We start from the raw sequence: 16,156 nt of genomic DNA, 5'->3' as shown, positions 1-16,156 counted from the left end.
TCTGCATTCACTTATTTTCCCTTTCTGCCTGCTTCACAGAGACAGCACCTCCAAACAACACTTTAGTTTGCACAGTTGGATTACGAAGGTAAAAATAATTTTCCTGGCTGGCCTTGCCACATGTTATCCAAGTTAAAATCTCCCAGCTGCATTGGGCGGGGTTGAATGCATGTTATTGCTGCTTTACCACCATAAAAAAAGAGCTACAGTTTGGGTAAAAGGGAGAACTGGGCCTGTATCACTAAGTAATTAATTTCTCAAGTATCTTTTATAGGGAAATATGTATTATTTTGCATATTCTCATCTCATGGATGACGCATGGAAGGCACAAATTAAAAAGCTGAATATATCATCTGTGGCGTGATGAAGAACAACTTTGTGTGCATCTTAGTAAGCAGTTGAAGTTTCAAATTTTTTTGTTTTGTTTTTTGTTTGCATCTCTTAAGCCTGCGCCAACACACAGGTTATATGATATGATTTTGGGTATGAGGGTTTGTTAAGTATTAATAACAGATATGAACAATATTAATATTATTCAGTCTGCTGGTAAACATCAATATATATAAATATTGACTCAAACCAATAAGAATTTAAATTTGTTTTCAGATTTTTGTCATTTTCATTTTTTATAATAAGATTTTAATATCAAACACATTTAAATGGGGCTGGGCGGGGGGCATCATTGAAATGTTCATCTAAATCCAGAGAAACAAACCACTTTAAAATTAACTATTTATGTATCCATTTAAAAATGAAAGTAGATCTTGTTTAATTTCTGGCGTTTAATAAGTGCACCTAATCTTCCAGTAAATGTCTCCATTATGGTTTCTAAATCTGTGGTGTTTGGCTCTGTTCACTTCAGGTTAGATCTACAACCTGATCAAGAACAGATTGTTCATAAACAGCAACCTTTAAAAGTGGTTTAGTTTATCTAACTGAAACAAGTTTTACCATCAAAAACTTAAACAGTTCATTTTGAAGCCTTTTTAACTGTTTCAAAGTAAATCTTTCATTTTAACCTTGGATGTTTTACCTGTTTTTTGTGTTTTTGCTGTAACTGCAGAGGTGGTTACATCAGTTTTGCAGGTATCTTCGCTGATGGCAGTGCTGCTGGACCCCAAACAGATGGCATCCTGTCTGATGGACTTTGCATCTCGCTGGAATGACACCGATGCTGACAGTGAGGGCACATCGCCTGAGGAGACGGACAAAAATCATGCAACATGTAAGACTGTAATTAATTACAATAATAAAAGAGCAAAGTTTAAAGTGGCGATGTTGTCTGAGGAGTTTTGTACCAGTTGTATATTCAGGCAGCAGAGGTAGAGGAAAATCCTGATTTCGATGCTCTCCCAGGCGTTGCCTTCTTTCAAGCTCCTCCTGCTGGGCGGCTTTGGTCACTGCATCTAACTGATGTTCCCTCAACAATTTCCTGTAAAATAGCCAAAGAAACATGACTTAGGTGAAATGATACTTATTATAACACAATCAGAGAGGTGATATCGTCTTTTTGACATTTTGCTCTTGGACAGATGAATCTTGTAATTTCAGGAATGCTCTTGCAACACTGGTAAAAGCTGATGTAACATATCCATTGTTATGGATGCTTTCATTTATAAATGCAAGACTTTAAAGTGAACAAAAGGGAGCTGTATGCTGTGAATTGTAAGAGTTCTGCAATGGACTTATAAATGCATGATCTCAAAAAAGGTTTTGCTAAAAGGAAAGTGATTCATATTTTTAGACAAGAGGTAGACCTCAAATAAAAGGTTAGCAAATAGTTTAGTTAAAATAAAACAATAATATACTAAGCTGACATGTTCATTTCTGTTCAATAAATGTTTAAAAGCTTTGCTACAGTTTCTTTTCTTCCCAAGAGGAGAAAAAAAATAAGAAAGCACAGGGAAATCTGTTGGTGACAAGAATTTTATGATTTTCTGTGCATAGGGGGAAAAAAAAGAATGAAAGCAAACTAAATTCAGGTGTTTAAAAATTCAGAGCAAGAATAAAAAGTGCAATCAGCTTTTTAAAGGGAAACTATTTCAGACGGAGGCATGTTAGCTCTTTATTTAGGATCTAGGCTTCTGGGCATGCAAGCTATTCCTACTTGTGCTGTTTTTTTAAACTATTTTTCACAAATAATGCCTTCATCTTATTTTTTGTTTTAGTTTTTTTATTTTTATCATTGCATCAAACTTAATGCAAAAGGCTTTTTAATAACAGAGCAAAATCAAAGCTTTAAAACAAAAAGAATTAATATGCCAGCAGGACGCAGTAAACTTTCAGGAAAAACTTGTATGAAATTGGACTAAGCTAATGGCGCATACATTTAAAAACATTTTACAACACCTGATTATCCGCCTTTAAAATGTCATTTTTCCTTTTTCATACATACCCTCACAATCACCTTACATGTAAAATGAGTGTTCCTATATTTACTACAGTCGCCTTTTTAAGCGCCATCAGTCAGTCGGACAACATTTTTTTTTGAGAGCGAGTGGATGTGACTCGCCGCATACTTCAGCTGACCTGGTTACTATGTCGAGTCCCTGCTATAGAGAGAAATTAACTGGCCGACTGTTGATGAGGATGGATATAAAAGACCAGCCACAAGTGTTCTTTAACCCTAATTAATCCCACACAAGAGAACAAATAAATGTAAGTGTTATGAAAGAGGGCATCTGGTTGGTGGTTGAATAAGAATAAATATCAAAGGTATAGTGGAGGAATTTTACGAATTTTTGAAAAGACCCGCCCTCTACACCTTTAAAAGAATGCACATGCACAACCCTGTTCTCGCTCCGGAGAGAGTACAGGGTTGTGCATGTGCATTTTTTTAAAGGTGTAGAGGGCGGGTTCTCCGGAGAGAGAATGTCTATAAAACGCGTGCGAGAGCGTGCACAAGCCCGTTTCTCCTTGTGCACAAGTTGCTGTTTGCATCGTTCATACAAGCTTACTTTCCAAAAGAGGATTTGCATTTTTTTTTCACTGTCAGATTCACCAACAGTAAGTAAAAATGGGGATGAGTATGTAGAACGGCATTACGTAAACATATCGCCAGAATGATTGACAATTAGGAGGACGAATTATGATTGTTAATTTGATGCATTTAAGGCAGCTTGTTGAATGAAAACAAAAAGGGACCAGCAATCTGCCCTGTTTTTACTAAAAAGGTGAGCTCTGTTCAAAATAACCAAAATATAAGTTATACTAAAGACCCGTGCCTCGTGCACAGCACTGGTGTCACTTCAACTGAGCGCCAGAGAGTGCAAACATCTTTAAAATCTCTGGAACTTGTGCTATGCTCCTTTGAAGTTCATAATGCTAATAAAGCTAAAAAATTTTTGTTAGCATTGTTGTTAATCCTAGTTTTGAAAGATATATTGAAAAAAACACAGAAAGATCGAAGATTAACAAAAAGCTGGGATCTGAAATATGCCACATATCTCTGATTATCATATTTAGAACAAATCCACTGATCAAGACAGTAATCAGAAGTCTTATGTGACAGTATTATTGTTGATTGTTGTTTTATCCTTTGGTTAAATCCTTTTTACCTTAATAAATCAAAATAGGCTTTAGCTACCTCCATATCCCAAATACATGTGTGATGAATTCTTTTAAAATATCTTTAAAACAGAGTCTAAGCCTTTCAAATAGAGATATTCCACAAAGGAGACAGAAACTTTAAATGAAAGCCAGATCACAAATAGATGTTTGTAATTCATCCTAATGCTGTGTTTCAATCTTTTCTTGCAGTTCAGCTTTATGATGGTTGCAGGCATTAAGGAGGAATCAAGCTGCCAACTCAGCAGATCTGTAATCAGTTACAGATTTTATGGGTAACTGCTGCATTTGCTTTTCTAATAGAAAAAAAATGCAAAGTGTATTAGTGGTAGGATGTAGCTTTTTAAAGCATCTAAAATCTAAAATCACATTTTATTATTATTATTATATTGGTCGTGCCAAAGGCTTTAATAATGTCCATTACTAATAGGCTACAGTTCTTTCATGTAGTCATTTTCACTCCTTTTAATATGTGGGTTAATTGTTGCCTTTTCTGCTGTTTCTTCGATATCCCTACAGAATAAACAGGGGGGCGTTGTTCTAAGCTCTCTGACTCAGATCTGTGTTTGAATCTCAGCTGATGGCTCCAACTTCAGTACCTGATGTTGCGTCTCATGTGAGCCGGCTTGGAGCTTCTCTTCTTAGTTCCTGCCGTGGCAGAGGGAGGGGCGGGGCTTTGGCTTGCAGGCCTTGAGTGGGGTCTGGACATTGGCTGTGAGGTGGGCGGGTGGGCAGGCGTTTCCACTGAAGGTGAGGTAGATGGGGGAGGGGTACACTGCCATACAGCAGGGTCGCCACCCTGAGCCTCATTCTCCGAGCAGAAGGGGGCGCTGTGGGACTGGTCTGTGCAAGGAAAACAGAAACACAGATAATGATCAATAACAATAATAGTCTATCAGTTTCAGTTGTTATCAACCATCATAATAATTACCATTAACACACTTAAAAAAAGCATACAAACACAGCCGAAGCACAGAATAAATCAATTATAGGTTCAACATTTGCATTTAAAGAAGGTTTCTTTACTGTTAAGAATAAAATTGCTCAGGTTTTAAACAGAAGCTTTTCTATCCATGCTGTATGTAGCCCGGTGTTTAAGCTATTAATGGAAAAGTTCCTCTAGAACATTATTATAGAGCTATAGCTGTAGCTTTACTAAAAAAGAAAATAAAAGATGGAGGTATTTTGGATCTATACAAGAAATACAAAGGCTATTGTTTAATATAATGATGACATTTATGTACAATATCAATCAAACTTTACACCCTCAACCACATGTGCACTAATATGTATAACATTTTTTTATGTTTCATTAAAAAAAAGCAGAAAGTTCTTTTTTAAAGAAAAAAGGGGGATCAGGAGTTATTTGGAATAAAAAATATGCTTTCTGCCAAGTCACAACAGCAGCAGCAGAGAGGCTTGCATAACAATGTTTTATAACACTTGATGACTCAGGGAAAATTGCATGAACTGCTGTTTCACTGTTACAGATTAACAACTCTAAATAAACAGGAAACCCTCTTAAATTAGGTAAAACGTGGTCACACCGTCCATAATTATTACCAGTTCCCTTTTGTTTCATATCTTAAGGATCAACATGAATGTTAGTATGAATCTGAATGGTAAGGAGATGCCAGACATTTCTATATGACGAGGCGTGACACAGCAGTGTGTCCTGGACTAACACTAGTTGTGTAGGACTAGATGCTTCAGGAGCTTTTTCAGAAACCACTGTAGAGTGGCTTTATGAAGTTTGTCTGCTTTCATGACTGAAAATAGAATATTTCAAGTATTTAGCTGGAGCCGGCTGGTAAACAGTATTTATGGATCCATCCATCCATTTTTTGACACGCTTTATCCCAAGTGGGATCATGAGGGGTGCTGGTAACTATCTCCAGTTTTCTACGGGCGGGAGGCAAGGTACACCCTGGACAGGTCGCGAGTCCATCGCAGGGCAACACAGAGACAAACAGGACAAACAACCATTCACGCACACACTCACGCCTAAGGAGTGTGGATAACAGTCATTTTTTTTGACTGTTTTGTGAGCATGCTCAGGTGCTCAACATGCAAACTCCATGCATAAAGACCCTGGGCCGTGAATAATTCCCTTAAACACACATTAGGCTGGTTTGAACCAAACAGATCTGATCTTCTTTGAATCAGTGAATGCACCTTTCATTAGTGCAATCAAGACACACTGGAGATATTTATGTTATATTGTGAAAATCAAGTAAAGAAGACTCAAAAATAATTGATCCCTGATCAGGGGTAAGCCTGAAATAAAGACAGAAAGAGTGAAAAAGTGATCTGTAACTAAGGATGAGAGAGAGTAACATTTTAAGCACATAACAGAAAGGTTGGATGGAGTACAATCAAGGTGCAACCATTGACTGCTTATAGCAGCAGGGTTAGAAATGGAAAAAAAACAAAAAACATGCTCTTATATCTTTTATTTACCTATTAAAAAGAAATCTGAAATAAGGAGGCAAAAAAAAAAACACTTGTGTTTGAAAATCCACCACATGGATGCATTTCTAAGAAACAGTTATTGAAAAAAAAAAGAAAATTGGAAATATTTTACACCCAAATCTTAATTGAGCCTCATGGTGTTCTATTATTTTTAATGTCTGTCTTCTCCATCTGCATGTGAAGCTGTTGGTCTAACTAACACAAACCTAAATTAAACCTATCTATATCAGCATGGGGAAAATTCTTCTCTGAGCCAAAACCTCCATCAAAAATAACAGTTTAACCTTGTTCTGCAGCTCATTCTGCTCTTTGATCCGTTTCCCTAAATCCGTTCATACTTAAATCTAACCTTTTCCCTTCCTGCCCTCCTGCTCCTCTTTCTCTCAGTTTTTTTATTGGAAGCAAACTGAACCAGATCTCTAGCTTATGTAAGAACTGCATCATAAAAATGGACGGCTTATGAAACACAAGACAAGGCACAAACACTGACGCACAGACAGACATATTTCAAAGGACAAGCGCTCATAAAAGAACATTAATCAATACATAAATATCTAACACACATGTAAACCAGCTCATGTTCGTATTTCTGTGGGGAACATACTAGAGATGGAACAGATTTCCTCCATTAAGCCCCATCTAAAATAAATCAACTAACCATAAAAGCTTAAATTGCCCTCTTTAAAGTCTCTTATACATCTGACAGCAGTTTTGTTCCCATATTTTTAGAGAAACTCTTCATAACTTTATGTGCTGACATGTTTTGTACCCCTCCCAGGGTATAAAAAAAACACACATGTCAAGGTTATAGTTCAGTCCAACAATTCTACTGGGAAGATTGGACACAGTGGGATGCTACCCGGACACACATTAGCCATTATACTGCAGACGCACACAAGCCTCCCCCCGAAACACAGGCAGAAGACGTGCTCACAGCGTGATACCTGGCATGAGAGCGTACATATGGTTGGTGGCACTCACTAAAAAAGAAAATTCTTGGGGCACGGAGCCTGTTGATGATGATGATCTCAGTATGAAGTGGAAAACAACTTACATAAAACGCCCCGACAGCCTGTCTACATGGCGACAAACTTCTTAATCAGGCTGCTAATGACACCAGCTCTACCACATATCTGTGTGATTGACAAGTTGACATTTTATGTTTCAGAAAGGAACCCTTCTTCTCTTTTGGCTTAAGAAGAAATCAAGATATAGGAAAGCTTGTGGTTATAAAAGCACACATATTTAGACTCTAATCAGCTCTGGTATCTCATTCAGACTCTTTGGTCTTTAGCTGAAATGTCTGAGCAAATGCAATGGCTGTTTGCCTTTTGTTTTGTGACCCTCGTCAGCTCTCTCCTAATGCTTTAACAAGGCTGACATTTCCCCATAATTACAGTATATTCACATGCTTTCAAAAGATAGTAGCATTTGAGATCCGGAACAAATTAAATTACGTTTTCTACTATAAAACAATCAAGGAGTCAGGATCTAAAAATATAAATACACCTCAATGGGCTGGATACGGTCTAAGGCAGGGATCATCGACCTTACAGCAAACGTACAGTTAACTAAGCCTTAATATATCATATACATACTTCCACAATTTCTTTTGAATTTGTTCTAATTTTAAATGTATATAAATGCAAATGTGATACAAAAGAAGAGAGTATGAGATCCTATCAGAAATGAATCACTGCTTTCCCTTGTTTCAGCTGCCAGCAACATTAGTGCATCAGATGGTTTAGATTTTCCAGAGAAGAACGAATGGGGATTGTGGTTCTTCTCATTAAAATGGAGTGGGTTTAATAAAACAGTTTAATTAACCTTATCCTCTGATCCCACGAGGGACAGAAAGAAAGAAAGAAAACAATCTTTTTATTCATGTTATTAGCTACATTTCCTGGAAACCATCATAAACCCCATTTTCCATTTGTCCAGCACAACCTTACACAACGGTTATATAACAGTTCCTGAAAAGCACAGAGCCCCAACATCAGCGCAGACTCACACACAAACAGGCCGACGACAATGCGGAGGCAGGACAAGCAAAGGAAAAAGGAAAGGAGAGAGAGATCAAAACGAGGTCAGTGTTCGAAGCTGGAGAGAGAAAATGTGGAAAACAAATAAAAAGCCATTAAAAATACTGCAGCTGCACACATAGGCAAACCAAGCAGACGCAAATTCTGGGAATCAGGACCGCTTCCTGCTCTTGGGTCAAAAGGCCGACAAGTTAAAGATTCATTCACTAAGAGAAAGAGAGCATTTTATTCACATCTGTTACGAAATGTGCTTTTGGAAGCTCTTAGATGCACCTTTTACTTCAGCTGAGACTGAGTCCAGTTTTAGTTTGACACGATTCAAATCTCGTTTGCAGCAATAATTTTGCATTTTCATTTAAAAGGTTTAAACCAGCAAATGACAACCATTTACTGTGAACCAAAGAAAACTTAAATAAAAGAGATAAAAGTCAGTAAGTGCAGCAGAGTCTTGTTTGCTCTCCAGATTCCTGTTTGAAGTTACCAATAATAGGAGAGTGGGATGCTCTTATTAAGGCAATTAACAGGTTGGAAGCAGCTGCAGGCAGACTGTGAACGTTTTATGACTGAAACAAGGGCTTTATCTCAGCTTAAACATTCACATTTATGCGGTAAAATAATTGGAGAGCTTTTTTAAAGCTTAGGTCTACGTTTAAAAACAAAGTTTTTAACATTATGAGAAGCTAAATTATTATAAACCAGAAGAAATTCACAGTAAAACAGCTTATCAAGCTCTATACATTATTCTGAGGCAGCGTACGTTTATATGCTGTCTCTATATGTGTTTATGGGGCTGAAATCTTTGATTCATTAAAAACAGCAGAACAAATGGCAAAGACTGAAAGAAAAAACATTACAGGTATTTTTCAGAGGAATATTAGCCCTTCATGACCTAAAAGGTTGCACAACCCATCCACTGAAATGCACTAAATTACTTGTATAAATAAAAGGTTAATCTATGCTTCTCTTACTGAGATCCAAAGAAACTGCAAATCCCAAAATCTCAACACCTTACAGGATGGGCAGTGATCCATTAAACTCCCCATTTAGACAAATGTAATTTATTATAATAAGGTAGAGATTCATTATATTAAAGTCAGCTTATCATGTCCTAACCTACAGTTAATCGGCTCCTTCTGCCAACAGCTTCTTTCTTCTGCAACCATCTGTTTTAGCAGCTGTTTTAAAGACGCAAATTGGCAGAACATAGTTATAAACAGAGACGATATGGGGTTCTGAGTTTTATTATATATGATCAACTCTGTACCAAAAACTTTTATGTGATTTAATTGGAGTCCTTTGATTAAAAAAGTAAAACCATCTAAATCTATTTGCTGCGAAATAAAAAAAAAATGTTATTTTGTTTCATGATCAGCAAATGCAAAGTGCTTTTACACTATCACGAACAACATAAAGATGAAAAATTGTTTTCTGTAAAAACAACTTTTAAATTAAGGTGGGAGTTTTTATGTACCCATTGCATGCATTAGGATGCTTTTAAACTGCTCTGCTTCAGTATAAAAATAAAACTAAGCTGATAGTTAAGCCTAAGTTTGCTGATCGAACATGGACAAAAACAGCTCAGAGGGTATAAGGGAAAAAATTAAAGGTTTTTTTGAAAATAATATAGCTTGTTGACTGAAATTACGTGTCTAGTAAGCAAAGAATTTAGCTGTGAGTGAAAATGTAAAATGGAACAGCCTAGACTAATTTCCAAGTTGCCTAAACATCCTGATATAGATGATACGTCTTACATATTCTCAGTGCTGCACATTCAGGTGGACAGTTTTAAGCATATTAGGATTCTGGCAGCTTCTTTCATTGTGTGACTAAAGGATTTAATGAACTAAGGTATGTTGGCAATGCTGTTAACATTTCTGACATGCTGAGTTTTTGTCACACTAATTGTAATCCTGTTATTATGATCGCTGTGCACTTAATCTGACAAAGTAGAGAACCCTTGGACTTAATCAAAAACTAGAAACAAAGTGAAGAGCTAAATAGCAGCAGTAGTTCTAGAGTAAGAGGCAGCTACGTGATGATTCAAATCATCATGTCATTTCCACCTATGAGACGTGCCCACCTCGTTAGGAGTGAGAAAATTCAAGTGTAAGGGCTACCAGTTGCTAGGTGACTGAATCAAACCATCAATTTGCAACCAGCAGAACACGAATTGAAAGATTAAAACCAAACAAAACTGTTTTGATCTAAATCTTAAAACAAAATGAGTTGAAGGTGAGTGGGAAGGTCTGACCTCTCATGTCTAAAGAGCAGCAGAAAACATGCGAGTAAGCGCCTGATAAAGAGCTGTCTCATCAGGAGTCTGAAGTGTCACTGAGTAACACAGCAGCCGTGGCAGGTTTTCCAATTCAATAACTTGGTCAGTGATGTGTGGGGGAAAAACAAACTTGGTGCTCCTCCAACCAACTGAGGCAAAAACCTGAGAAAAACAATGAAACAAGTTTATTACGGGGATTCCTTCTGCAACAAGATTAAATAAATAAATCCATCAATGGCATATGCTGAGAGTTTATTTAAAGCTGCAAGATAGTTATGTTTATCCTGTCTATAAATTGAAAACATATATGTATGGACTACATTAAAAAAAAAGCAAAAGAGCAGATCTCATCTGCCTGACAAATTCATTACTCTTAGAAATGGTAACTTGGTTTCAACCACTGCACTCACGCTGTCCACCAAAAGTGACAAATTATAATTTTTTTTGCACATTACTTCTTGGCTTGTCCATTTCCTGCATGTTTAATGAGATGTCATGTTTTACAACCTTTCTATATCAAATTAAACAATTTTTTTTCGACGAGGATGTCTCACAAGTTTGTTTTGATTACATTAGGGTGGCAAAATAAATGTAAGCCTTTATTTCAAGCCCCTGAATATGAAACTAAATGTTTTAAGTGAGACACAGATACTCTAACATAAAGAGGGATGCAGCTACTGATCTAACATCTTATGTTGAAGCCAATAACTTAAAATTATGGTTTTTGCATTAATTGAAAACGTCTGAATGTACAAAATTTCAGTAATCAGTAGAGCAAACACGTTCTAATAGTTATAAACAAGATCTAATTTGTATCCATTTAGTTCTCTTTTATTCTTTTAAATTTTATTTTTCAAGGAGAGAATTCCATTGAAATGTTTCATTTGTACTGCAAGGATTTGATGGGCAAGATAAAAGGCCAGAATCTGATTTATAGCTTAATTAATATATAAAAGAAAATTAGTTATTTCAGTTTTTATTATTTTTGGACTGAATGATAAAATGATGCTTAATTTAGAAGCTTCCAGTTTGCAATCAAATGTAATTGCACCATTCAGAGTGGATCTAGAAATTCTATACTGATCAGAGAATATTTTTATGGTTAAAAAAAATGCAAATCAGCATTTTTGGGCTCCACCCAGTGGACGAAAGCTATATTGTTTTGCCTGAAGGAAGACAACCTTTCCCATGAGGATCAGCACATAGCTGGAATAAAACCTGATCTATTGCTGTTAGATTGAACTAAATTTCTGCTCCCTGTGTCTATTTGAATGATGAATAGTGATGAGGTAATGAATCAATGTGATTTGACAACGTTTAACTTTTAACGATTTGTACAAAAACACAGAAAAATTTAGTCACCATCGACTTCCATCTTTATAGAACTATTACTATTCAAACTGCAAGCCTAAACAGCAGATGCCCATCTTAGTTAAGTGTAGGCCAATGTTTGAATTATTAAAATTGCAGCAAATAGGCTAGTCAAATCTGAACGGTAACATTCTACACCAAGAGCAATTCTCCATGAAGCTATTTTTGTAATCTATAAACTTTACAAAGGTTAAGGAAATCCCTGCATCACTTACTTTAGCATTTCTGTGTTAGCATCTATAAAACATGAAGCTAAGCAGCTGAGGACTGATGTCTAGACCGAGCTCCTCAGTCGTTGACCCCATTTAAAGTTCTGCAGACTCAACAGTGGTAAGACAAATGGTGCAAAGCATTTACCCAAGGTCCCACTGTTTGCCTCAGTTTCAACCATTTCAATATCTATTTCCCTCTTTAAATAAATCCTGTTTCTAATATCTACACTTTCCTGCTTCTGCTATCTTTTTTTTTTATTCGCAAACATAAAATCTCATTAAATAAGGAAGAAAAAGAGGGAGTGAAATGGGCATTCTGTCTGTGTCATGCCCCAATGCCCTCCAGCTGCCGTCTATGTAAGCAGATTACAGATGACAGCAGATATATCCTACTACTACTGTGGAGAATCCTTCTAAAACACACACACTCAGGAAAAACTGATTACTCAACCCTGGAGGTTTCTGAGAAATACACCGGAATGAAATGGATAGAAGACGTCAATGAAACACAATATTAGAATGGTTTCTCTAATCCTTTTATCAAAATAAGGTTTGAACAAAAAAAAAAAGGCTCAGATTCTCAGCTTGATGTGTTCAAAAAGAGAAAAGCAAACAACATACATCCCTATGCCCCCCTTCTACCACCATGCCATGATAGTTATTCAACATGATTTGGAAATCATGAGTGGGAATTGTGTAACGCTGGGATTATGAAATGCAACAAAGACAATTAAAGAAAAAAAGACACTATAAAACACATCACACACACATTTTACCTTGGAACAGCACCTCCAGACCCGTTTTGTTTTTTGTCCTTTTAGGATCCCAACTGGGATCATGGGCCAACCTTTGGAAATGAGTTATTATGAAATGCATCAAATCCAAATAAACTTAAAGGTAGCAGTTTCCTCTGAATTTACATGTAAACTTATGGTTTTTACGTGACCTTTATGAGTCTTTTATTTTCCAGTGGGTTGATAATACTTGATTAATGTTGTATCTACTGTCTCGAATAATCAGAAAAATATAATTCTGTTGGAAATAAAAGCTGCTAACTCAGAGAAAACAAGTGAAAAAATAAAAGTTTTTGCTCTCTTTGTTCAATTGAAGAATCTAACATTTTTGTCAACAAATAACCTGTGACGGAAAAACCCCAGACAACAGGAAGCTTTATCTGATTTAACACCAACCTGCAGCTCACAGATCAAACTAGATGTGTTAAACCAGGTCAGTAGGTTGGAATAAGAGTAAAGGTATGCCTCCTACAAAACTTCCACAAAGATGTCCAAACACTGCCACACAAGACAACCCCACATATCAGGAGCCCAATTAGTTTTCTTATTAACACACAGACCAGCATAAGCTCTCAGTCTGACATCAGAAGGGAGCTGCTTCCTAAAAAGACGAGCCACCGCTGCTGAGGCGGTTCGGACAAGAAGGGACGCTTATATAACTGCTGCCTCTGGCTGTTACACAACCGCCGTGTTCACACCAACCTCACGTCCTGAGCGCGTAGCGTACTCTCACAAAGATGCACCTGGTCATAAACATCCAGAACACATTTACGAGATGAAAAGCACGATTTTACAGGTTAAAAAAAAAAACACAGAGCTACCGACGTTTCCCCGTCAGTGCATTGATAATTGCATCTCGCTTCGGCTGTTTGGAAAGCTGTTCTCATACTTTAGCAACTGCTCTCAAATCCCAGATATTAGAGTAACAGGAAAATGCAACAGACAGTATGGATGATGAGGTGATAGGTGGGAGAGAAATGAGAAAACAACAGATAAACAGATCAATAAATCAATAGACAAAGAGAAAAACAGGAAGTTTATTCAGTCACATTCCTGCTGTGAGATTGATTATCTTGTAGAGGTTTTCAACATTTTACTTACTGCGGAAACTAACTAAAGCATTATATAGAAACAGAGAACTTCAAAGGTATTAAATAGGCATAAACTGTTCCTATTTAAGGATTACCAACATTATTCCTATTTGTTTTTTATTATCTATTTCTTTATTTATACATATATATATATATTTTTTTTTTCTTTTTTAATCTTTAAAGACAAAAAAGCCACAATGGTGATGCCAGAGCTTCTGATTGGTTAATTCACACCTCCTCCATTAAATCAAGACGTAGATCATAGAGACTACAATAAAAAAGGGTTTCTAACTAACTGAATTCTTTATAATTATATGAAGACATCAGAATTGAAAGAAAGCTTTTCTGGAGAGAAAATAAAACTAATCATTGTGTAAATTAGCTAATCGACAGATTTTGGTACACATGACTTAAAAAAGAAAGAGTATATATTGATTAAATGTCTGGTTTCAACTGTATATGGAAGTTACAATAAGTTCCTTCATTTTGATATTAAAAAAAAGAAAACATTTCAACAGAAAATCTAAATCTAAACTTATTGTTTAGGAGGTCAAAAGCTGAACAAGCAAATAAGGCACAGATTCACCCGGGCAGATGGACACACATACACATTCATCTCTTATATAACAGACTGCCCTGAATTAGTTATAAGGGCTGCTTTATTAGAGCGAGGCAGGTAGGTTATGAAACGCTCCTCCTGGCAACATGCGTCACTAAAACCATGAGGTTATATGAGAAACTCATAGCGAGGAGAAAGGAGAGGAATAAGGAAGGGAGTCAATGTAATAAGCAGGAGGTGAGGCAAGGTAGAACCCAACAATTTGTAGGCCAGTGTGTCAAAGCTGCCGAGGAGGAGGAGGAGGAAGGGGAGAGAGATCGGACGAGGAGGAAAGAGGCGGAGAGGACGAACGCTGGAAGCTACAACTGGCTGTCAGTGTGCTGGTCAAACTATAGCCTGTTGTGTAATGTCCTTTGGCAGACAGAGCGTGTTCTCAGCCTCTGCAAGATACGTCTGAGAAATCCCACCTACTGAGAGACACACTGGCACAAACCTGTGTCCGAATTTATTGCTCTATTTCAAATCAAAACATGCTAAGTTTCTGTCCGAGTTTGTGACTAGATAATCAGGCCAACTCTAATAAATGTCAAGAAGAACCAGCAGATCTTTTTAAGATGCATGTTATCATACTTTCTCAGAGGTGGTCAGCGAATGTTATCGTCTGAAAATTGGATGACAAACTGTCCAGTCAGACAGAACCCTGTTTGCTGAGTCACAGCAACTCATTAAAGCTCCCCTGACTAAAGAACCAGCTGTGTCACACAGGTCGTTCATTTTTAATCCAGGCAATAGCTGAAATAAACCAACTATAAGTCCCTTCATAGACTAGATTATGGCCTCGTCAGTGAGCTTCTCCACCCACATCACAACAGTTAGATAACATGCAATAAGACAGCAGAGTTATTTGATCATTTGGAAAATATATATATAAATACACAAAGCAATTAAAAGAAGTAAATTAGCTTAAAACAAGAAGGGGTTAAGATGCAAAATAACTTTAGGTGGTAAGAAAACCAAAAACACAGCCAAGTAAAATCTACAGAAATAGATGCAAAAGGCAAAAACTCTTTATAATCAGTTATAAACTCAAATAGGATAATTTCTTAGACCTAACGTTTTAAATATCAGAACAAATTAAAACATGCTGGTACATTCAGCCATAGTGTGTACAAGTCTGGCTTGGTGATTTATGCAAGTTCTACTTAAATGTTAAAGGAATTATCCGATTCAAAATGTTGCTTAATCTCTTTCAAGGTTATGCATAAATTCTCTCTGGATGAAGATAATCTCAACCTCAACCTGCTGATTGCTCCACACAAGAGTTACGTTATCCTTTCTTTATTAAGCCAGTAATTATCTAACTATTTGTAGCCACTCTTTGATTTTTTTTTTTATAGCTTTCATTACAAGCTGGTAAGGAAATCATTAGGGAAGATTAAAAGAAAGCTGAAATTGTGATTTAATGGCAAATGTGACTTTTTTTTATCCCATCTGGGAAAAAAGATGCAGCGTTTACATCCTTTATCCCATTTTTAAACAACAAAGTTAATATTTGCGACAGGACTGGATATTTGATGGCATGAGATTTATTTATTGTAGTTTCTTCCCTTTCTATGATAGAAAACAAGCAGGTTCATGTTGGTGTATAAAATTTGACCAAATGTTTAACATGTGGCATTTTATCTGCACATTTAAACCATTTCCTTATAAAAAAAAATGTACTGCCACCTGAACAACAACATGCTACTTTGTCAATAAATAAAAATGGTTCAA

General features: G+C 36.5%; 1 protein-coding gene across 4 annotated transcripts in view; it reads right to left on the bottom strand.

Annotated features, from left to right (window-relative positions):
- The window catches only part of LOC119789080 (helicase ARIP4-like), an 82,955-nt gene that overhangs the window by 14,452 nt on the left and 52,347 nt on the right, over positions 1–16,156 (bottom strand). For 3 of the 4 annotated variants that reach the window (XM_038293842.1, XM_038293845.1, XM_038293843.1), the window contains 3 exons: positions 4,167–4,410; positions 1,299–1,432; positions 1,034–1,195 (listed from right to left, as the gene is read on the bottom strand). In XM_038293842.1, the coding sequence (XP_038149770.1) occupies positions 1,034–1,195; positions 1,299–1,432; positions 4,167–4,410 (540 nt within the window). Of the gene's footprint in view, positions 1–1,033; positions 1,196–1,298; positions 1,433–4,166; positions 4,411–10,332; positions 10,519–16,156 lie in introns of all 4 variants that reach the window. The other variant, XM_038293844.1, reaches the window with a different exon arrangement.

Source organism: Cyprinodon tularosa, unplaced genomic scaffold (genome assembly GCF_016077235.1).
Source record: "Cyprinodon tularosa strain WSP-4 unplaced genomic scaffold, ASM1607723v1 ctg330, whole genome shotgun sequence".
NCBI lineage: Eukaryota > Metazoa > Chordata > Actinopteri > Cyprinodontiformes > Cyprinodontidae > Cyprinodon > Cyprinodon tularosa.
The sequence above is the reverse complement of the archived record's forward strand: the minus strand, read 5'-3'. Positions and strand labels throughout refer to the sequence as shown.